General features: G+C 44.7%; 1 protein-coding gene across 1 annotated transcript in view; it reads left to right on the top strand.

Moving 5' to 3' along the window:
* KCNMA1 (potassium calcium-activated channel subfamily M alpha 1) overlaps window positions 1-23,718 on the top strand; it is a 507,394-nt gene that overhangs the window by 429,215 nt on the left and 54,461 nt on the right. Inside the window, exons 20-22 of the mRNA XM_049645990.1 lie at window positions 930-1,053; window positions 5,077-5,301; window positions 8,541-8,733. Of these exons, the coding sequence (XP_049501947.1) occupies window positions 930-1,053; window positions 5,077-5,301; window positions 8,541-8,733 (542 nt within the window). The remainder of the gene's footprint in view (window positions 1-929; window positions 1,054-5,076; window positions 5,302-8,540; window positions 8,734-23,718) is intronic.

The raw sequence follows: 23,718 nt of genomic DNA, 5'->3' as shown, positions 1-23,718 counted from the left end.
AAGGTTGTTGGCGAAGATCTGCCAACCCACTGGAGGGGAAGTCTCTAGAGCAGCATCTTCCCTTTCCACCAGTAAACAAGGCAAGAGAGTGAATTCAAGACAAGTTTATTAAGATGCACCTGAACGTGAGCTCCCATCCAAGGAATGCTGCAGCAGGGAGGCGAAGTGGGGGTGGGGGAGACCGTCATTGGACCGTTAGTGCAAATACAGTTGTCACGGCAAGGAGAGAGGGTGTTGTTTAGTATTGAAATCATGTATTCCAGATGTGGGCATTTGGTAGTCAATCTGCTCTGAAGTGACATGCTGCTGAATCTTTAAAGGGCTTCAGCCGGGGAGAGCAAAATCTGATTGGGCAAATTGCTAAAATATTTAAAGTGCAGCCTGTTAAAGCTTTTACTGCGAAGAGCATCACGTCAGAAGTTGTAGTCAGAAAGAGCAAGTAATTGGCTTTCCATCCTCATGCCAGTCAGTCAGCATGAGGCTCTATTCCTATTCCTTCCTCTTCATTGCCAATGCTAATAACCACCCTTTGGTGTGAGTGCGTGCATGTGCGTGTGCGTGTGTGTGTGTGTGTGCATGCGTGCGGTCACTGGGGAGATTGGATAGCTGGTAAAATGAGAATAGGAGGGAGGGATATCCACGAAAAGGAGGCTAAATCCACAGAATGACGTGAAGGCCATTTTAGAGAAATAGGAACAGGAGGGGAAGGTAGAATTATTAGCTGATAAAGGTCACCTGCATTTCCAAGTGGCGATGGCAGTTGGGGTAGTTGTCTTTCAAAGAATGGGTTCTGTAAGCAAAAGAATGGCCTTCAGTGACAGCCACTTCCTGTGCATCTTTCAACTCCTCTGAGATCTAACTCAGGGGGCACTTTCCATTTATAATTTATTACATTTTCCACTTAGGTTTTCTTGTCCTTTTCTCCCCAGGCATGACCCCTTGTTAATTCCTGGCAATGATCAGATTGACAACATGGACTCTAACGTGAAGAAGTATGATTCTACTGGCATGTTTCACTGGTGCGCACCCAAGGAGATAGAGAAAGTCATCCTGGTGAGTGACGGGCCACAGAATCCATGCTGTTCACTTCTGTCCCAAACTACATTTGCCAGGAATGGGTTTCCCTAACTGGATGTTGGGAAGATACAGTCCCTGGTCCTAATTATTTTTGATAATTAAAATTAGGGACACATCGAAGCAACTAGAACCCTCATCAGAATATGAACCAAGGATGGAATTTTAAATCTCTGAATATTTATTGGCTCATCATGATAGGGATGGTCATGTGCTGTGTGAAAGGCATCATGGGAGGCAGTAGGTACTGTCATCCCTACGAATGTGGCTCTGCTTGGCTTCTTTACACCTTAGTTCTCTTTTATCTAAGAAGGTGAGATGAGATTGACCCTAATCCCTAGGGTTGTACTGAAGAGTAAAACCCACATGGGACTCAATAGTTACTTACTATTATTATCATTATTATTATGAAATGCCATGAGGAAATGTGAATGCTACCAATATAATAAACAATGTTATTTGTTTATAACAACATCTTGCATTCTTCTAGGTAATAGCCTTGCGTATTTGGGATCCTGCCTAACGCATGATGCAAAATGCATTTGGCGATGATGACAACGATGACCCATGCATGGGTCTATCTCGGGGAGGTGGGAGCTCAGAGCCCTGTTTTGTGGTTGTGTCATCTCGGCAGCAGCAGTGGGCTTTTTCTGGTCTGTCCTAAGAATGTCAGCCTAGAGAACAATCCATCTACTCTCCAGACTTGTCTTGTTAACAGCTTTAGGTTTGAATGCCCACACCAGCTTCCCTACAGTTCATTGTCTTGCTAATCCATGAAAAATGGATTAATAGGAAGGTCAGGTGGAAGGGTTCTTTCTCTTTTTCGCCTTCTCATTGCAGATCACTGTGCCCTGCTTCTGTATGTCAGCGGGGAAAATCCTATCATTTCTGATGTCATGGCCACCCTTCTTAGAAAAGGAGTCCCTCAGAATGGCTTTGTACTCTAATCCACCAGACTTCCCTGCGTTTTATTGGAATGTGTGTATATGTGTGTTTTCTCAGTTTAATTATAATCAAGCAATTAAGAGCCAATACAGGGTTGTGCTAGAGACTGTCTTGGAGGTGTGAAAGTCGCAGACAAAAGCACAGAAAGTCAGAATTCTCAACAAACAGCAATTGTCCAATTTACCAGGAGCGCAAATGGTTCTAATCACAAAGGTGCTCTGTGTATTTACATCCTGTTGTATTCACTGCACTTTTGCCCTGGTGAACCAAACTCAGAGTGGCACTACCCATCTGTGGCAGGTAAAAGGGCTTGGTGCTCTATCTGGAATCCGGGGTCTTAATGGCTTGCCTATATTCCTGAAGAGCATATGGCTAGTTGACATCCAAACTGAGTTCCCTTCTGGCATGAAAGAGTTTAGGGAAGTGAGTTACTACCTGTCATCTGAAAAATAATATCATTTAACAAAACATTTTTAACAGGCCATTTATGTGCTAGGCACTGCTCTTGTTGCTGGGGGTACAGTCCCTGACTAGCTGATGTTCTAGTGGGGCAAAGAGAAGATCTCCAGGTAGATGATGAGTATAGAAAAACATTTCAGATACTGCTACAGTGCTATGAAGACAATCAAGCAGGGCCATGGGCTAGAAAGGGACTGGGAGGTGCTAGTTAGTGTGGTCCAAGAAGCCCTCTCCAAAGTCACACTGGAGCAGAGATGAGCATACTCAGAAGAGCCAGCTGTGTGAAGATGCTTTGGGGTTGCATGTACCCACTGGATGCAGGACACTAACTGCTCTGGGGGTTAGAAAATATGAAATGGCCTCAATCTTGAGGAAATGATCATTTAATTAGAAGATGTAAAATGTAACCATGGAACAATATATTTAAAGCTGTGTTATGAGGCACAAGATTCAAATCTAGGGGAGAAGGACTAGGATGTATCTAAGTGGCCAGAGAAGTCTTACTGGGTGCACGCAGATTGTGCTTTGAAGGGGTTAAGGCGATGAAGGCCCAGACTGGGTTAAGCCTTCAAAGATGTGTAAGAAGCACAAGATGTGCATGTGAGTTGCTGTACTGGGTCTTAAATCTGGCAAAATCAGACTCTCCAGGAACTGGGGTCTTGACAAGATTCTGTGGGTCATGTTACTGTGGCCGATCTAAAGATTGGTATTTTGGTCCCCAGAGCTAAGCTCCTGTGGTCAGCCACTTTGCTAGATGGTGCCTTCCTCACCTCCCAGTGACTTCCTCAACTCCCCAGATTTCCATCCCCCACTCTGAACCCAGGTTGTATTCCTGAGGCTCACTGAAGAGAGCTAGACTCCCAGGTGACCTGACCAATTAAAAGTAATTAGAAACCCCATCACAGCATGTTACAGACTCACTGATGCTCTGTTGGTGGTACCCAGGCACTCACACTTCCAAGCAGCCAAGGTAACTAACTCCAGGTCTTGTCCATGAAGCGGTGATGTGGGATGTGACTTCCCAGTGGGTCCTTCTTGGTCACCATTTATAAGACATTTCTTACAGCCCCTGTCGTAGGTATAACTGTATTATCACAGAGGGAAACCGATAATGGTGACAGCCCCTGCTTTATTGTAACGATCAGGGAGTGAAAGCTAGCTTCTTCTTCTCCTTGGGGGTTACTGTAATAACCCTGACATTGTTGTGAATTGCAATATTGGCATTTAAACAATCAATACACTGGTCAATTCTAGGGATTAAATCAAGCAGAGTTTGATATGTGCAGTGGACATTAATATGCCTCCCCCAAAGCATTGTGAGCCACATGGGACCATCCAGGCATGCAGTGAGTGGAGAGGGAGCAAGCAAGGCAAGAATAGGAGGCATTGGACCAGAAGGAGAAGCAGAGGAAGGCCCACTAACTGGCCTCCTGCGTTATTCTCTTCACTAACACAGTGAGCAAAGGGGCAGCAGTGGCTAACCATTTGTGTGGGAAGCTGGGGTCCTCCTCTCACTGGAGCGATTTTATTCGTTTATTTGTCTCCTTTGTAGATCCAAACCTAGGGTTGGGAGAAGACATGGGCTTGTTTCTCTGGCTGACCTTTCTCTAGATCCTTTTAATTGTTATTTGGGAATAGTCTTGTGACTAAAGTAATAGTCTGATGACTTTCACAGGTGGGCCACTCCAGGCAGTCCCTGGAAAACTCAAGGCAGCAGTAGACAGGGGTCAGCAAACTCTTTCTGCAAAGGATCATATAATAAATAATTTAGGTCTTGCTGGCCATACGCTCTATGTCACAGCTAATCAGCTCTGCCATTGCAATGTAAAAGCAGCCATAGACAATACCTAAATGAGTAAGATTGGCTGAGTTGCAATAAAATTTTATTGGAATTTAAATTTTATATAATTGTCCCATATTATGAAATCTTCATTTTTATTTTTTTTGCAACCATTTTAAAATGTAAAAACCAATCTTGGCTCACCAGCCATGGCCATACCAAAGCAGGTTGTAGACCAGATTTAGCCTATGAACCATAATTCGCCAGCCCCTGGCTGAGGATGTGATGTTCTACCTGTTGATGTGATAACGTAGTGTGACATCCCTTTGATGAGTCTGGAACTCAAAACTGAAAATTCTCAAGCTGAGACTAGCATAGGATCTGACCAATTTAATATCATTTCAGCAAGAGAGACAGCAAAGACAACTCCTTTTATCAAAAATTTCATGTGAACTAAGACTTCTCTTTTTAAACAACATAAATATTACTATCCTCTCATATTTCCCCCCACCTAAAAATCATCAGGAAAGACCACCTGCTCATATGTATGATGGTATAACTTTCTTAAATCTTGTGACAAAGAAGGTCAGGTTATGTGTGGGTATATGTTTACATATATTTGTGACCCCAGTATAATGCACACACACATACTCAAATTGTAAGTTTATGTGGCATACACATAACATTGATGAAATAAAAATAATAACACAGTGTAAGCACTCAGCAAATGTCTATCTTTATGAAAGTATTTTTTTAAATACTTACCAAAACACTGTGAGGTCTTTTCTCCAATGCTGGTGCGCTTTTCCATGTTGCAGACTCGAAGTGAAGCCGCCATGACCGTCCTGAGCGGCCACGTCGTGGTCTGCATCTTTGGTGATGTCAGCTCAGCCCTGATTGGCCTCCGGAACCTGGTGATGCCACTCCGTGCCAGCAACTTTCATTACCACGAGCTCAAGCACATCGTGTTTGTGGGCTCCATTGAGTACCTCAAGCGGGAATGGGAGACGCTTCATAACTTTCCCAAAGTGTCCATATTGCCTGTAAGTCCAAGGTCACATTATCGATGCTTTTTCCTTCTTTTCATTCACAAAAGAAAATCCCAGGTGGATATAGTAGCTGTAGCTTTGATCATGCCTCCGCTTCTTCATCCGGTTATGGGCCTGAGGACTCAGCCCTTCCCTTATGCTCTGTCTAGGAATATCTAAACCCTGGGAGACCTTATTAAAAGGAATTTGCAGCCAAGTTCAGCTGCTCATCAAGCATGAAGTTTAGCTGATACCAAATGTATTAACCATATCGATGTCTATACACTCTCTCTCTGTCTTGCCTACCCAAACCTAGTGCTTTGAGATATTATGATGCTTATAGCAGAATTTACTTATGGAACTATTTTTAGCATTTTATTTATGATATTATTAATGCTTCTGTGAATCTTGGTCATATTGCTTTCTGTTTTTAACTAAGTGGATTTAACAGAGTTCTTTCTTTATTTCTGTTGTATGGAAGGCCAGCCCCTTCCTCTGGCCACTCCCTGCCTCCCATTCATGTAGAAGCCTAGCAATATTTTCATAGGCTTGTATGTGTACGCACACATATGTGCATGTGATATTCTTGATTGAAAAATATGCTAGGGCCCAAATCTAAAAGGAACAGTTTGAGACTCGACAATTTAGTGTAAAGATGCAGGATACATGATCTAGGAGGCACGTAATTATTTCCTGATCATTAATCAATATATTTTTCATAAACTTTTAAACAATTCTAGATTTAGGAAACTAGTAAGCTGATTTAGTAAACACATGTAGTTAAAAATAATCACCTGAAGAAAAACAAATAGTCATACACATAGAAGAGCATAAGCAGATATATACCTTGCTAATTTCAGTCATGTTAGATTTGATTATGTTTTTCCACAATTATTTTTGTACATGTGCTTTTACACATGGTCCCTTGGAACACATGGACTGGGTCTAAAAGTGTTTTGTAAAGAGCTTATTATTTTGCTGGGCTGTGTGTGTGTGTGTGCACGCACATGTGTATGTGTATGTGCGTGTGTGCACATGCACACAAGTGTGCATTCTGTATGTATGGGTGTTGGGTGTATGGGTAATGTTTGGTGTGTGTGTGTGTGTGTGTGCATTCTGTGTGTGTATATGTGTGTGTCTCCTGTGTGCCCTTGTATACATGCACTCACCTGTTGGCCTACATATGAATGAGCTCTCATATTTGCTGGTCCTTTTTAAACCCTCCGAAATTTAACACACTCAAGCACAGCATATTGTACAAATGGGCCTTCCTCTATGTCTTCACATATTTCATTGTTTAAACAGTGCCCCACGTATGGAGTCAGTCCAGAGAAACATGGTATTTCTATATATGTCATCGGTATTTCTTGAGTTTTGAAATCGTGTGTATACAACTATGCAGGGATTGTCTTATATCGCAATTACTGCTGGATTCCCTACAAGGTGAAAATTAAAAGAATATGAATGTAGGCAATTGAGGCTTATGCACTGGCAAAATGATTCAGGAAGTTGGTCAGACTTACTTTGTACCAAGTGATCCCAGGAAAAGAGGGATTCTTCTCCTCTCAGAAGATACTGCTCCAGAGGCTGGAATTAGTAGCTTCCCAGCCCCAAAGCACTAAATGCCTCTTGCTCCATAATGCCACTTTGCAGCAGTATTTTGGGGCCTGAGAGCAGAATCATGTCTCTCACTGAGGCTTCAAAGGGGGTTGATGGTCTCAATCTGAGCGGCCAAGTTCCATCATCCCAAAGCCCCTTCTCCAGGAAGGAGAATGGGAGGAAGGCATCCGGGGATATATGGGGGTTGGCAAACCCTCTCCCTACGTGGTCAGTGAGTTGAAGTCAACTCAAATCTTCACGTAGGCAGAGCAGAAGCTGGATCCAGGCTGAAGGACCAAGTGTGTGAACTCCAAAATGATGCCACATGGCCCCTGGGGAGCCCTGACATGGATGGCCTGATTAGTTCTTCTGTGATCCCTCCTGAGGACACAGAGCGTGTGGAGGTCATGCCTCTCCCCTCTGACACTTAACCCTTCTTTCCTACCTGTGCTTGCCTTCTCTTCCTCTCTGTCATTACCTCCTTGTTCTGGGTTTTTTTTCCCCCACTGCTTTTTTGTTGTTCCGGGATTTTAAAAAATCTGTTTACTGGCTTATTTATTTTTAATTACACCGGTAATATACAAATACGTTCTTGTTATAAAATATTCAAACAAGACAGAAGTATGTAAAGTCAAAAACAAACTTTTCCCTTTACCCCCAATCTTATTCTCCTCCCTAGAGGTAATTACTATTATTAGTTTAGTGTATATTTTTCCTTAAATTTCTCTCCAAATGTACATGCATTTACTAGTGCATTCATAAATATATAGTTTTATTTTGTGGGTTTCTTTTTACATAAATGAAATAATACTTTTTAAATGATCTAGGACTTGTTTTTTTGTGTTTTTGTTTTGCACTTATCCCACTATTTTAGAGATCCTGCCCAGGCTACACCTACATGGAGAGCTGTTTTGGTCTCTTTACCTGCTGCATAGACTTTCCTTGTATGTATGTCCAGTGGTGTATTCAACCATCACTCTGTTGTTGGTCAATTAGGCGATTTTCTTGCACTTTTTTTTCTCTTGCTGAAAATTTGCAATAAAATTATATGACTTGAAGCTTAAGTTCTTCCCCCCTCCCCTTTACAAGATGCACATTAATTCCATCCCTCTCACGTCCTCCAGGTTGAGCAGTGCTATCAGTCCCACCTCATCATACCATGCTCACTGGCTATTTCCCCTTGGCTGCATTGGAAATTCTAGTCAGAGCTGCTGTTTTTGCCCGAGACAGAAGTGACCTGCTATTAAATAAACAGGCATTTGAAACCCACCCCCTCGTTACATTCTGAAAGCCAGAGGTTGCCACAGGACAGTTTCTTAAATCAAGACAATTTCCAGGCAGGAAGAAGATGTAGAACCCTGGCATTATTCCTCTCCCTCGTTTGTTAGCAACGGCTTGATTGAGTGTGGAGAGCAAGCCTGAAATGCCGCCATCAGCACCGACTACCCTTTAGATTAGCACACAGCTCCTATTCCCTTGAATGTAGTTAGGCCAGCTTAATGTCAAGGCATAAAAAAGATACTTGTTAAATAATTTCCCAAAGCTCCGGCTCCATCTTTAATTTGTTTTTATTTTTTTTTCCCCCTCTTTCCCTCTCGTCCCTCGGTCTCACTTTTGCTTCTTCTTTTTTTTTTTCCCTTTCCTCGGTGCCAAAGGGTACGCCATTAAGTCGGGCTGATTTAAGGGCCGTCAACATCAACCTCTGTGACATGTGCGTTATCCTGTCAGCCAATCAGAATAATATTGATGATACTTCGCTGCAGGACAAGGAATGCATCTTGGCGTCACTCAACATCAAATCTATGCAGTTTGATGACAGCATCGGGGTCTTGCAGGCTAATTCCCAAGGTAAGGACAGCCTGTAATACTTCTCTGCTGTGCCTACAGGGGACAGGGGCTGGCAAGAGGGATATCCTTCACTCAGTAATTCAAAGAGGCTCACACCAGCCTGCTGGCAGTAAAACCTGTGGTCCGGGTGATGGCTTTCAAAGGGGCATCTGCCGCGTCTTCTTACCATCTCGGGAAGCAGGCTTGAGAACACCTGAACACCCACACTCCGAATAGCCTGCCTTCCCAGAGAGGAAAGCAGCCTTTCAATTGCCACTGCCCTCAGTCTTCCCAAACAGTGGCTCTGTGACCCGGGTCACCAGCTAAATGTCAGGCACTGAAAAGATGCTGGCTGAACAATTCCTAATGTTTCTCTGCAGTATATATTTTTGCCATTGACCTATGTTAAGCATTGCCATTGTTATAGCTGCATGGGGGTGTTAAGCTTTACCTTGTTATCCGCTGACCTATGGATGGTGACCCCCGGACAGCGGGGACTATAGGGACACAAAAAGTCATTTAGCAAGAGGTGAGGCTCATCAGCCCACACGTTCTCTACAGCAGGCATGCCAGAGTGAAATGAGGTACATCCACCTTCTCTGCTCTGCCCCCATCTTCCCTGTCATTTTCTCTGGGATCCTGGGCAGATAGCTGCTAGTAAAGATGTCATCTAGAAGTCTCAGAGAGGCAGCACAGCAAAACCTTGTAACAAACAGCTTGACTAATCTGAGCCTTGGCAGGACTGCTTCTGCGCAGGCTTGCCATGAACTGCAGGATCGTTGTCATAAGTGGTCTGCTGGATGGGTGACATTGGGTGCATGGTGGGGGCCTGAATCCCATCATTCCAGGACCAAAGGTGGAGGGAGCACAGCCATGAGAACTCTAGCTGCTGGGATATGAAGCGCGACCTTATTGACGGGATAAAGTTCAGCCCCATCTTGCAGCCCAGACATGTGCTGCTGGATCTTTTGTCAGCTCAGCACCAGCACCACCTCCTTCCAACATCTGCTCAACAGTGCAGCAAAGCTGGGAACGGCAGTTCCTAGAATCCTCTGCCCTGCACAGTTCTGGGCTGGAGTCTGCCAAGGAGAGCCGGGCACTGGGACGAGATCTGGAATTTGGAAGAGACAAAGAGACCTTGATTCTTTGGAGGCAGCGGCAGCCAGACCCTGAGCAGATGCGAGGTTCAAAGCAGCTTTTAAAGGAGCTTTCTGAGAATCACTGGCTTTGCTGCTAGGGACTGAGGGGCGTGGTGTGGCCTTCTTCGAGCTGCCTGGAGATCTGCAGTACCTCCTGTGGGGCTTGCAACTTGGTGTTGTGAGTGCAATGGCTCGTGGTGGCCTCTTTGACTTTTGTTCCTACAGCACTTCCGATGGTGGCATCCACATCTAATTTTCCTTATACTTGGAATAGAGTGGCTTCTATTCTTGATGCAACCCTGACTGCTACGGTCTGAAGCCTGGTTTTCACCTCTCCACTCTGCCATCCTCTGCCTCTCCCCCAGATCTAAATCTTGGTATCCACTTGATCAGCTGGGCCTCAGGTCATAGCAACATGTCAAGGCTCTAAAAGAGAGTCTTACCTACCCAGCTGTGTACTGGAGAGCCAGAGACTGCCTTCTGTCCTGCCTGCTCAGGGAGCACAGGTGACAGAGGATATGAGGAGACAGTAAGTTGGCCTTCTGGGAGGTGGAAGAGCCAAGCCACCATTTGGTTCCTGCCTTTAAGTAGTTGTTCTTCCTCATGTGTCCTCCCAACTCCGTCCCAGCATGGGCGTCCCCTGGGGAGCTTGTTAGAAATGCAGAATCTCACGCCCACCCCAAACCTCCTGGGTCAGAATCTGCATTCTAACAGGGTCCCCAGGTGACTCGTGTGCACTGCTTTAAGGCACAATATTCTGCACGCTAACAAAGCCCGGTCCAGTGAACACGCTGACCAACCCGATTAGACGCTCCTCTTCTCCTGGCGGGAGCTAGCAAGGGGAATGGAAAGGAGTGGAAGCAGGAGAAGCGCTCCCTTCAGGCGGGGGGTGGGGGACAGATGGAACTGAGCAGGAGGGGCCGGAAAATACTCCCTTTCCCCAGCATGTCTGTTTTCTCCCAATTCAATAATTGTGATTGTCAAGGTCCATAGATCAGAATCTCAATGCCTGATTGAGTTACGTGTGTGTCTGACATGGGTGTTCCTTCCAGCTCTCATAAACCTGACCCCAGCCTCTCAGATCCTATATGATGGCCACGCTGATAAAAAGGCTTCCCCTCCCCTCCGCACATACCTGATTCTCAAAAGCCTTCTTTACTGCTTTAGGACAGGAATAAGCAAGGAAAATAGGCTTTGGCGGGAGATAAGGAAGAAAGGGAACGGGAGCATATTTTTCCTGCACAAAGAAGAGAAGGGCACTCCTTCTTTAGTACACCCACCCCCCAGACACACACACATACACACCAAAGGAGGCCAAGGATGTACCCCATGGCCAGGGGCAATTTTCAGACTCTTGGTCAGCAGTGGTGTGGAGCCCATGTCCCCCAGCAGCCAGCAAGCACTTCATTCTGCTCTCAGTGAGAGACTGCCAAAGCTACCAGCACACTGAGCCCATATTTCCCCTTGTTTTCTTACTCTGTCTGCCCTTCTCTTGTCCTTGGTTTCTAACACCCTCCTCTGGGGACACTCTGACCTTCCAAAAGTCCAGCGGTGGCCATCAGCACAGGAAGTGACTTTCTCTCTGATGGGCAAGTGCTCTGTATTCATCTTGGGCTGCTCATCACACAGCCCACTCCTTGGGTTTGTCCCAGCCCATGGGGCTGCAGGGACAAACTAGGTTTCCCTGTCACTGTCCCTCCTTGAGAACTGTTTGACCAGCTGGAACACTCATCGGCCTCAGATATTTTAATTACCCTTCATCTAGGTATTTGTCACGACCACGCTCCAAGTAGATTGGAATTACAGGGTACAAAATGGATTTCGTGTTACTCTTTGCATGTTGGGAAGCAAATCTAACTTCCCCTGAGGGATAGCAACATAGATTTCTGGCCACTGCTACCCACTTTTCACCACTATTTATTCTGCAGCCCTTATGAAGCTGCATCCTCGGCTTTGTCTTGAGAGCTACATTACCAATTCTCCAAAACTCAGCAGGACAGAAGTGTGGACTCAGGGCAAGCGTGTGTGCTCTGGGGCCAAAATATCCAGGCATCTCAATGGAAAGTTTTTCTAGCATGATACCATGTAACATGAAAAATGTACCTTAACATTGAGGAGGTAGAGTCTTTGTTGAGATTTGGGTTCAGACACTTGCCAGTGTGCATTATCTGGTCTCTGAGACTAACAAAGCCTCTTTTTCCTCTTCTCTATTCACATTCCCTTTTGGTGCCACTGTTCTAGCCCACATGGTGTCAGAACTGACCCAGCCTAGGGACTTTGGACCAGACGCTTTCTGAAAAGATCTGAGATGTGATGGCTGGTTGTCAAAAACAATTACAGAGAAAGGTGGCATACCCCATGCTGGATGGTATATCCGATGTGACAGTTGGGTCTATGAGATGCAGTTTTAATATACAGCAGGCAAGACTGCAGTGACAATTATATAAAGCAGGTGAAGCTGCTTCTTGCTGGTCAGCAAACATCAGCTCAGAACCACTTTACAGCTCTTTACCAGCAACTAAGTGCCTTTATTTACAGAGCGCCTGTCACTTCCCTTTGGCTGGAGAGCTGGTATATTATTTAGCACGTATTTATCTGGGGAAAACATTTCAATTTAAATCAGCTGGTACAACAGTGGCTCTTGCCAGACTGTTTCCCTGTGGTTCTAAAAGACAAGAACTGAGCCTGATCTTGAAAGGGAGGGTGGGTAGAGGAAGGAAGGGCCCATTCTCAGAGAGCCACTTGAGTCAGTACCTGAAAAGAGGGGGCATGTGATTGAGTTTCCCTTTGTGCTTTTGAATCACATTATGAAATGAACATCTTATAGTTCCTTCCTGGCTAACCTCCTAGTGAAGGTAACTCTTAGAGAAAGAAATAGGAGTAAATGAGTGTCTGCTATGCATCAGGCACTATAAAAGCCCAGAACACAAAGATGACATGGATTCAGCACTCACCATCCTTGAGGGGCTCAGGTGAGTGGGTGAGATACCCTCATAAACAATTACCGTGCAATGAGACAAGGATGAGGCTAGAAACAAAAGAGCTCCTCGGTTTATACACTTCAAGGGGTTGCGAAAGTTTCCAAGAAGAGGTGACGTTTGTGGATGAGTTGAATACATGTGGCTCTTGAGCACTTGAAATGTGACTAGTGGACTGAGGATTTTTTTTTCTCCCTTTTACTTAATTTAATAAATTTGAATTTAAATACTGGCATGTGGCTAGTAGCTACCATATTGGATGGCACAGGTCTAAGTCATCAGCTTGTTGCCATTTTAAGGGCTGGGATTATAGGGCTGAGATGACAGGACAGCTATAGCGATGGCAGTCACAAGGGCCAGGCAGAGATTGAGGTGGATTTGTAACAGCAAAGATAGCCCATTGAAGGCCAGTCAGGTGGGATGGAAGTGTGGATGAGCAAGGATGAAGAGCTGGTAATGAGTTCTGGGGTTGACTACTAGGTGGATATAAAGTAAGCTGAGGGCTCAGGAGGAGAAACAGGCTCGGGGCAGATGGCAAAGAATATGGTCCTGGTTCATTTGAGTTGACAGTATATGTAGATATCTAACAAAAAATACAACCATACCCTGACTATATAGGGATAAAGTCAGGTTTGAGGTTGCAGACTTGGAAATCATTGGTGATGGATGGTGTATAGGCCTCGAGAGTGGATATTTCCCAGAGAGAGAAGGCAGAGCAACCAAGAGAGAAGGGCCAAACCTGGAACCTTGGAAATGTCAACAGTGAAGTGACAAACAGAGGGAGAGAATCCAGTGAAAGGGCCTGAGGGCAAAGATTGAGGAAGTAGGAGTGGGTACTATCAAAAGTAAAGAAGAGAGTTGAATAAATTCCAGATAGCAATTTAGGGTGTATCCTAATTAAGTATTGATGCATATGTTTTCTTGAATAGACTATGAGCTCTTTGAGAGGTGAGGACCATTCTTCTTTTGCTCATCTTCATGTCCCCAGTGCCTCTAGCACAGGACCTGACACAGAGTTGACATGCCATAAGAATTTGTTGGGATGCACTGATCTGAAAGAAAGCAATGATTAGCACTGTCAGATACTACAGGAAAGTCAAGTAGATGAGGTCCGAAAAGAGGCAATGGTGCATTTGACCCTCAGGAAGTTGTTGACAACCTTGGCAAGAGCAGCTTGAGTAGCTTGTTGCCAGTGGAGGCTGGCGTTGAGGGGTCTGAAGCATTAATGGGAGGTGAGAAGTTGAAACCGTGTATTACTCTTTCAAGTGCACATAGGGAGAGAAATAGGGTATTTCAGGGGAATCTTGTCAAAAAAGAGATTTCCTTTCTGTTTTTAGAACGTGGAGAAATCCACCATATTTGTTGGCTGCAGTGGACTGAGGTGAAACCCCATTGAGAGGGAGAGTTTGAAGCTTTAGGAGGAAGTCATTATATGATAGCGTAACAGAGAGAAGCAGGAGAAAACAATGTGGCCTTCAAAAGGAGAAGGAATGGCCCTGGTCCCTGTGAAACGGAAAGCTAGATGAGGAAGATTATAAGCTGGAGGCAGTCAGATGGCTCTCCTTTCTTCACGAAGCTGCCAGTTTGGTTTTCCTTGAAGATCTGAGGGACCGGGACAGTTGGGACTGGGAACTGACGGTGACAAAGGTTCAGGGCAGACATTACAGTAAACATGTAAGGAAGCTGGCTGGAGTGAGGTGAGGGTGTGAGTGAGTGTTGGTGAGGGCCAGCTGGGGTTGGAAGGCGTTATGGTGCCAGTCAACACAGCTCTGCGATCTTCTCTGCAGCTCTTGGCAGAAACAGCAGAAAATGTACAAAATGGCTTGAGTTTGGGATAGCAATTCAGAGGAGGCGAAGGATTCCATGGAGCTGTTCAGAGGATATTAAAATGAATGGTCGCCAGGTCTAAGATGATAGATGGGGAAGTCAAACCAGTGTTGGGGCTTACAGACTGAGAGGCCATGACAAAGCAGGCAGTTAATCCCTGTGATCAAAGAACAGGGTGTGAAGCAAAAGCGTGGGAGAGCTGAAGCATGGGAGGTTTGATGTGGGAGAGGAGTGTGTGATGAGCTCGGAGAATGAAATATTGCAGATCCTGAACAGAGTTTGGTGGTATTATGCTCATTTTGCATGCGGATTCTGGGTCTAAGGCAAAGCCCATCTGACCACCAGCACCACCAGCACCACCAACAACTGTAATAATAACACTAATGCTTATGAAAGTTTGCTGCCATTGCATGATAGACATTTTGCCAATTGAGACGATAAGGTTTTCACCCTTGGCCACACATTGTATTCATTTGAGAAACTTAAAAAAAAATATCGATGGCTGGGTCGCACCTCAGCAACTGTGGTTTAACTGATCTAGGGTATAACCTGGACATTAGAAGCTTTATAAACTCCCAGATGGTGCAGCCAGAGTGGGAACCACTGCCCGAATTGGTCCTCTGAGGAGGCATATGTGGTAAGGAGGTTACCATTTTGATTGGAAAGGGAGGAAACTGAGGCCTTGAGGGGTGAAGTAATGGTTTTCACCTGGGCCTTCTGGTCTCCCACGGATCCTAAACTTTACTATTTTACTTCCTTAGGACAATGCTGTTGGCTCAGCTTGTTGGTCTGCCTTCTTTCTTTCATATTTTCTGGATGGTCATTAGCTTCCTAAGACTAAAAAAACCTTAAGTGGAGAGAAAGGGGCTTGGGGTTGTGCTGGAGCCCAGGTTCTAGTTTCTACCAACTGGCTGCATTTGTCATCTTGTCTCTGTCACATGTCTCATGGTGATAAGTGAAGGATATTAGTTGCCCAGTGGACAGGCCTTCCTCCTGACCACAGCTTTTGACAGACGGCCAAGCAGAGATCCAGCACTATGCTGCTACTAAACAGCAACGTCGCTCACCCCCAGGGCCAGCAGTGTGCTCCCTAAAGAGCTTGGGTCTCTTTAAGAAGATGGAGTGTGTGTATTTCAACATCGGGGTTCATTTTGGATGTGGTGTGAAGGTTTCTCTGTGGTTCCCTTTCCTGTTACATGCTCCGCATTCCTCAGATGCATGCTGCCTGTCCCCAAACCCTTATTAAGCACCTGTTGTGTGCTCGGACTGTGCATGGCAGACACTGTTAGAGAGACAGAGATGCGTGAAGCACATTCCCTGTCCTTGCAACCTCCAGTGCAAATGTGCAACTGCTTCTGAATGCTGGTATATTACCAGGAAAGAATTACAGTCCATGGAGGCAAATATGGGACAGGAAGAGAAAAAGGAAGAGAGTGGGTTTGAGAGACATTTTGAAAAAATGAATAGGATTTCAGCTGGTAGAACCAAATAGAGCTGGCTGCAGTCAGAGAAAAGAATTGAAGTAAGGGGCAAGGATGCATGGAGATGTGTTTGAGGGACAGTGATGAGTACAGTTTGGCTGGAAAACAGGGTATGTGTAAGACAGCAGGGAGGCCTGAGGCAGAAATGTGGGTTAGGCACTGAGGGATTTTTTTTTTTTTAATTTTGAGTTATGAAGCTATAATTATTCAGTAGGCACTGGGGAGCTACAGCAGGTTTCAGAGCAAGAGAGTGATGGGATCAGACCTGAGCTTCAGGGAGATTGATCTGGCAGCCTGTGAAGCATTGTTTGGAGTGGGAAAGAAGAGAATGCAGGGGTCTGGGTAGGAACTGTGGTTATCCAGGAGATCAGGAACCTTGAGCTGGAAACAGAAGGGGAGACTATTTTACTGTGAGACATAGTAGACATAAAACAGATTATGTGATTGTCAGCTTCCTTCTCAGTGACAGAGGATAGTGATGAGCTCATAGGAAGAGGCCTCAGCAGGCAGGGCCTGGCAGCGGGAGAAAGTGGTATTGGCAATGTTGGGTTCTAGCCATGGTTCATTTCCATGTAGACTTGGCAGAAAATCCAGGTGACCATGAAATGCAGATGGGTGGAAATAAAGTCCTGCATTCAGGAGAGGGTCACAGCTAAAAGTTTGCCCCATGGCTTATTCTCTATCAGTGGAGTAGAACCTTGGAGAGAGGTATGAGGAAAGAAATGTGAAAAGCAGAAGGATGAGAAGCACCTTAGAAAGGGCAGAGAGGAACATTTGTAGAAGTCAAGGAACCACAAGCTGAGCTGGGCTCCCAACTTCCCAAGGGACGGAGAAACATATGTCACAAACCCGAAATGAATGTCCCCTGCCTGCTTTTCTTCACCCCTCTAAATTTATTTTTCTGTATTCTGTGCCTCTTTATAGCTACAAGTTAAAAAATATATAATGGCTCACACAAACACTCCAATAGACACACAAGCATGTATGTGTACGCACACCAGCACACATGCATGTGGGCACACACACACACACACCCAGACCTCCAGCCCTCCGTGACCCTCAGCCACGGTGACACTAAATGATGTCCACACATAAGCAGATGCTCTCCCTTGACTGCATTTCAACAAAAGTTAAGAGCCTCAAGTAGAGAATGACCTTTTTCTTTGGAAGAATGGCCAAGGTTCTTAGAGAGACAGCATTAATTGGGGGCATAGGGCATATCCTAAAGTCTGAGATTTCTTTTCCTGTTCCAGAGAAGAAAATGTGACTTCTCTTTTATCTTTGGGGGAGGCTATGTGGGTTAGGACCTCTAAATTATGGCAGGATTCAAAGGGTCAGGATTCAAAAGGACCTTCCTAAACTAGTACTTCGGGACAAAACCCACAGGATGGAATGTAATGAAGTCCACCGGGCGTTCAGTTTCAAATAATCACTGAAGACGGGTTGCATAAACCTGGCTGATGGAAGTGTAATTTATTTTGAGTAGTGATTGTTTCATCCTGGTCGGTCTGAGAGTGAGTGTATCAGGAGCTATGAAGATTTGAGGGGAAAAACTAACCAACTCAAGAATGCAGCCAAGGAGATGGTCAGAATGGGGAAACACTAGGACAGCCTATCCCTTGCCAAGCAGTTAAGAGAGTGGGGGGTTAGTGGACTGAAAGGGCCATTTTACCTTCTGCTCCACTGGAAAAACCACGGCCGATGGCTAATGATTAAGGAGAAACAGATTTTAGCCCTGCATAAGGAAGACATTTCCAGAATAGAATGGGCTGCCTAAAAATGTACTGAGCATTCTGTCGCCACAGGTCCATTTGCCAAGGGAGAGGTACTGACCTGATCTTTGTGATGAGAGGGACGTCAAACCAGATGAGTTCTTTGGTCCTTCATAACTGAGGGTCTTTGGTATGCTTTTTATGTTTATTACATGGGGATCTGTGTTTTTGATGATCTACATTGTTACTCCAGAGAGAGAGCTATGGCGTTTGGTAGAATTGGGGTTATAACGGGTCTTTTGGTGGAAGCTTCCACATCCTTCCAGAATGGCACTGTCTCTGTGTGTAAGTTGCAGTGCGGTAAGCAGTGCACATCTGGCTTTCCCGTTAATCTGACGGACCACCCCATCTTCAATTCCCATGTCACCCTCAACTTCTGTCCTGCTAGTGTTTCCCCTTTTTGTCCTCCCTGCCTCACCCCTGCACACCCAGGCCACACACCTCCCTGCCCCAATCCCAAACATACCTATGCACATATCCTTACACACATTCTCCCTTCCTGAAACCAGAGAAGCATTTTTTTCAGCTGCTCCCATATGACATTCATTGCCACAATATGGTCTCTCAATTCTGAAAGGGTTGGGGTGGGGGTGGGGGCGGGGAGAAGCCATTTCTCTCTAGCCGCCGAATGAACAAAGCTCTGTGCTAAAATATTTGTCTTCGGTTGTAACTGAAACTGCTGTTGGCTTCAGTCCCCCAAACCAGAAAGACAATTATACTTAACTGTTTCGAGATTTATAAATACCACACTGGAATAGCCTCTAGGTAGTAACTTTAGATACCCAGCCCAATAATTTTCTTTTATTGGTTTGTGATTTAGATCTTATTTTGAGTCCTCTATAATAAGAGTAGTACATTTCATTAAAAGAGCTTACTAACCAATAAAGAAAATCTGGCTTAGGGCTCGAGCAGGTCTCGAGTACAGAAAGGGGCCTGCCCCGTTATGTTTCTGTGGCGGACATTACAAGACTAATCTCAGCACAGGAGTGCACATGTATTACAGCAAAGCAGCATCTGCAGCTGCTTTCTTCTAAATGACTTCAACTTGGGAGAATTTTTCCTACACAGCATATTTTACCACATGAGAGATCCTCTGAAGACCGCCGTTTACTATTCTGGTAATAGATTCCCAGCGACGAAAACGAGGACACACGAAAAAACAAGAATGACTGTAACAAGAGATGGGAAAGCCTGGACTCTTTGCTCACCCGGTGGTGGTTTGTAGGCCTTCCATAGATGGGGCTCTTCCTTAGGGAGTGGATGTGGGGGATTAAAAATAAAAACGGACAAAATAACGTTTTCCTTTCGACTACATGCAGAGCAGATTGAGTTCCTCTCTCAGGTTGTGCCCAGCTTGGGACAACTGCAGTGAAGGAAAATCTTAGCTTCGGAGACAGAAAACAGATGTGGGGTGGTGCTGGGTTTGGGCTGAACTCATCGTCCTCACATCAGGCTTTACTCCTTAAAACCTGCGTTGTGTAGTTAATGCCTCTTTTTAAAAATTGTAGGCCCTCTTTTTTTCAGTTGAGTCATGCACCAGGCACACTCATATGCACTATCTCAGTTACTCTTCCTGATAACCTGTTAAGGCGGAGGTCATCTATCTCCATTTTACAGATGAGAAGACTAAGGCCGAGGAAACTGCAGCAGCTTCCCCACAGTCTCATAGTGCGTCAAGGGCACGTGGAGTTGAGGCCCAAATTGTGTGATTCCAAAGCCTGTGCTTTTCTTACCGCCTCAGTCAGCCCCCTAGAAGAGAATAAGTGTTATTCTCATGAGAACAGGCCTCAATCCGTACGTCTGCTTTTAACGGTCATGGAAGCATCCCTGGGCATGCTAAATGTCTCTTTGCACCCAGAGACTCAAGGGTCTTTTTAACATTCTTATTCTGTGCATCCACATTTTGTAGGTCCCTGGCCCTCCTCCCCTCAGCAATCAGAGACACTGGGATTCTCTTGGTTCTGGTCTTCCTTGCTACAATAGCTAAACAAACAAGAGTAGAGTTGAGAGAAATATCAAGAACTCTGCTTAGCCTGCCTCTGTGAGCAGTTTAATTGTTGCAGCTTTTTCCCTGTTATTATAGATTTGCTTTTGGAGCTGTCAGAACAAAGGTGGAAAGTTAGAGACCCCTGATATTGCTCTCTGTTGTCCAGAAACTTACAAAATATTTCCAGGTTTTATCGATTCATCTCACTCTCCAGGTGGAAGTTTCCGTAAAAGGCAGTAGATGAGAATAAACAGACCACTCTAGCCCCCAAAGCCTAGGATTTCACATGGTGTGTTACACTCGGAAAATGGTCCAGATAAATTGTCCTTTGGGAGGGAAGTGTGACTGTATAATCAAAGAAAAGTAAAAGAAGTCTTGTCATCCCGTGGACTCTCTAAGGCCCCAGATGAGATTCTGGATAAGGATGGGTCCATCAAGAGTTCTTTTCCTGAGCATTACTTTGGTTTATACCCCATGGCTGAGATTAGTGTCCCCACTCTTTCCATGGTCATGCTGTTACGGAGCTAATGGGATCCATAGACAGAAATGACACAGACATATAAAATAAGTTGTATGGCACAACTTGAATACACATATTTAATGATATGGGGCCTGCATCATTCCAGAGTAGCTTGTAAAAGGCATGGTGTGAGTCATTTGTAATTTTCTGAGGCATGAGTTTAATCCATATGCTGTAAAGATAACGTGCGTGCCCCGAGCCGGTAGATGAGCCTAACCAACCATCCAAGGGAGTTTTGTCTTAACCCATCTATGTATAACCAAAAAACTCATTTGAAGTCCTAAAACCTTTATTTCTTGTCTTAAAAATGGCCTTGCAAAGAAACACTGATCTATAAATGACCTTAGTTCTGGATTTATAGAGTATTTAGGAGCGTGGATGGTCCTTAAGTATTTCAGTCAAACTTCATGGAATGTTCTGGTGGAAATCATTCCCCAATTCTAGAAAAGCAGTCATTGAGCATCTTGTTACATATCCCCAGTAGAGTTTCTACCAGCTATAAGAGCCACAGGGATGTCACCACATAGTGTGTTAAGAGAAGCCAGGGGCCGTTTTGGGCTGCAGTGGTTGGGGGCAGGGGCTCCAGAATAAGTGAAGTTCAATTTGAAAATAAGTATGATTATCATAAGTAAAGGGGCTACAGGCAGGTGGAAGAGGCTGAGGCTGAGTGAGAGAAGGCACATAAACAAGAAAGGCCAAGTGTAGTTCAGGCAGGGGCACTTAGCTATCTGTCTGCTGATGATAGAACAGAGGGGCCTTAATGGTCTCAGGGCGTCAGAGGAAAGGAGGTAGGTGAGGTCACTGTTAATTTGGGTGGGACCTCAAAAAAATGGCCTGGTCTATCACCTTACTGATCTCCCCACTCCCGCCAACTGTCAGAAATGCATTTAAATGCTTAGCACAGCACCTCCCACCTACTAGATGCTTGTAGAGGTTTGTGGAGTGAACAAATGAATGAATACTCCTAATATCTGTTGTTTGCAGCCTGCCCTATCTTCGTTTGCCCTCAAATGAGACAAAGCAGCTCGATACTTTGCTAAAAACCACATACTTTCCTCCCCGGCTTCAGTCACTCTCCATTCCTTTGACTGCTGAGCAGTAGGCAAGGGCTACAAAGATTCAAGATGTTGAACTTGTCAGGCTTGTCCAAACGTTCTCTAGTAAATCACCCCAATCCTTGAACCTTTACTAATAGCTCGTGATCCTCAACCTTGCATTGGCCTCACTGCAGGTAGTGTTGCACAATACCAGCCCAAGGCCTAAGGAGGCTGTAGGACTGAGACCTCCAAAGTTCAATGAAGGGCAGAAACCATCTCTACTTTCTGCTCCAGGGAGCTTTGAATGGTTCCTTAGAGCTTTCCTGGCCATGTGGAGATGGGCACTCCTTTTAGCAGCAGACTAGCCCATGTCGCCCTAATACCTGGGCAGGAAGAATTCAGCAGATGGGTTTTGTCACTCTAATTCATGGTGGCGAGTCACAAATGGGGCTGTCAGAGTGATGACACAATTTTTTTTTCAATATATGACACAATTAAATAGGGTCAGAAACCACGTCCTTCACAACCACACATGGCAGCCCTGAATGAATGGATATAAAACACTTAGTAACTGAGATGTAGTAAGAGATCACGCAACATCAGCTACATTTGTTACTATTATTTTTGGAGAGTTTTACTATTTTATTTCCTTTGCTCCCCCAAGATAACCAATAGCAAGATAAGAATTATCCCTTTGTACCTAGCAGCCAGAATAGCTGTTGATTGTGCTTGTCAATAAATACGCGTAGAAAACAAAACACACCTTTGGGAGGTGAGAAATCCAGGAACAGTAGATTTACAAAAGCCTACAGAGGAGTTGAGGAAAAACTGGGACACATTGACAGTGACCACTGAGATTTTTCCTCCATAGACAGGCTAGTATGGCGCCACATGATGGGGCTTCTCTATGAAGCAGAGAGGCTAGGTCTCAGCTCACTGAGGTTCTGGTAAAATGAAACTATCCAGAGTTGCTACTGTCAGAGTAGGGCCCATACTGCTCTGACTAGATGATAGGTTATACCTATCATTGCCCCTTGGCCTCTTTTCACCTCAAAAAAACTAATTTTGGCTCTCAGCCAGAAGATCTGAGGAACTTTGAGTTTTTAATTGGGGAAGGGGTCTTGGATCCCTTTAAGTGCCTAATAAAATGATGGATCTTCTCTTGGCCCCTTCCTTTACCTCCCCAGAGTTGTATGCAGAAATATTTGCATATGGAGGTAACAAGTTACCTAGCCTAATGGGTTTTCCACCTTAGCTTCACATTGCAATCAACCAGGAGCTCTCAAACCTCACTCAAGCCACATCCCACAGCGATTGCACCAGACTCTAGACATAGGATGCAGGCATCAGAGATTCCAAGGTGCAGCCTGCATTGAGAAGTACAGACTGAGCCTCTTTACTCAAGGTAACTGTCCGTGATTCTCACATGGGACTGCTGGTTCAGTAAGCTTCCATCTCCATGGAACTGGCAGCCTCCCAGGGTTGCTTGCGGGGAAGTTTGGAAGGCATATCATGGACATTATGAAAATAGGAACTATGGGAGAAATGAACTTTGACTCGTGAACTTCCAGGTGGTTCCCAAATATACACCGTCCTGATCCGCAAGGAGTGGGGAAAATAGACCAGGGGAATGTGCATGGGAGAGGTCAAGGCAGGTAGGTGCAGGTAGTTTTCGGGATGCTTAATCAGCAGTATAGGAAATGGAAGAACTTTGAAAATCAATCAAACCCCTGGGTATAATGACAGAGAAGGAGACTAAATAATGGGAACGTCATGGTTGAAGTTTCAAACTTAATCTATAAACCTACTTTTAATGGGCCCCCAGGTGATTGTGAATTCAGGGTGGCTTTCTTTGTATTGGATTACATGAGGCTGTTCCATATTTCTAAGAGAAGTCCAGGTGTGTGTCTCATTTTATTTATTTATTTAGTTATTTATTTATTTATTTTTATTTGCATTTAGGATTCCATAGACTTTTTTTTTTCTAAAGTCTTCTTTTTATGAGCATTAATTATATACCATGCAAGGAAGCAATTGCCTCTATGTTATGAAATATTAAATCAAAATGCTTCCTGTTCCCAGATGTCCCAGAGATAAATACGGCAGTATTTTGAAGCCCCTCTTGGAGCTGTTTTGCCTGCAAATTTATTGTTTTGTCTCCATTTTCAGAAAGCCCTGTTTTCTGTGAAGTATAGCACTCTAGGTAGTTTTTAAGGCGCAAACTCCTCTGGAGTTGCCTGTGTCGGCAACAACTCTTATGTAGAT

This window comes from Panthera uncia, chromosome D2 (genome assembly GCF_023721935.1).
Source record: "Panthera uncia isolate 11264 chromosome D2, Puncia_PCG_1.0, whole genome shotgun sequence".
Taxonomy (NCBI): Eukaryota; Metazoa; Chordata; class Mammalia; order Carnivora; family Felidae; genus Panthera; species Panthera uncia.
This window is presented reverse-complemented; position numbering and strand designations above follow the sequence as displayed.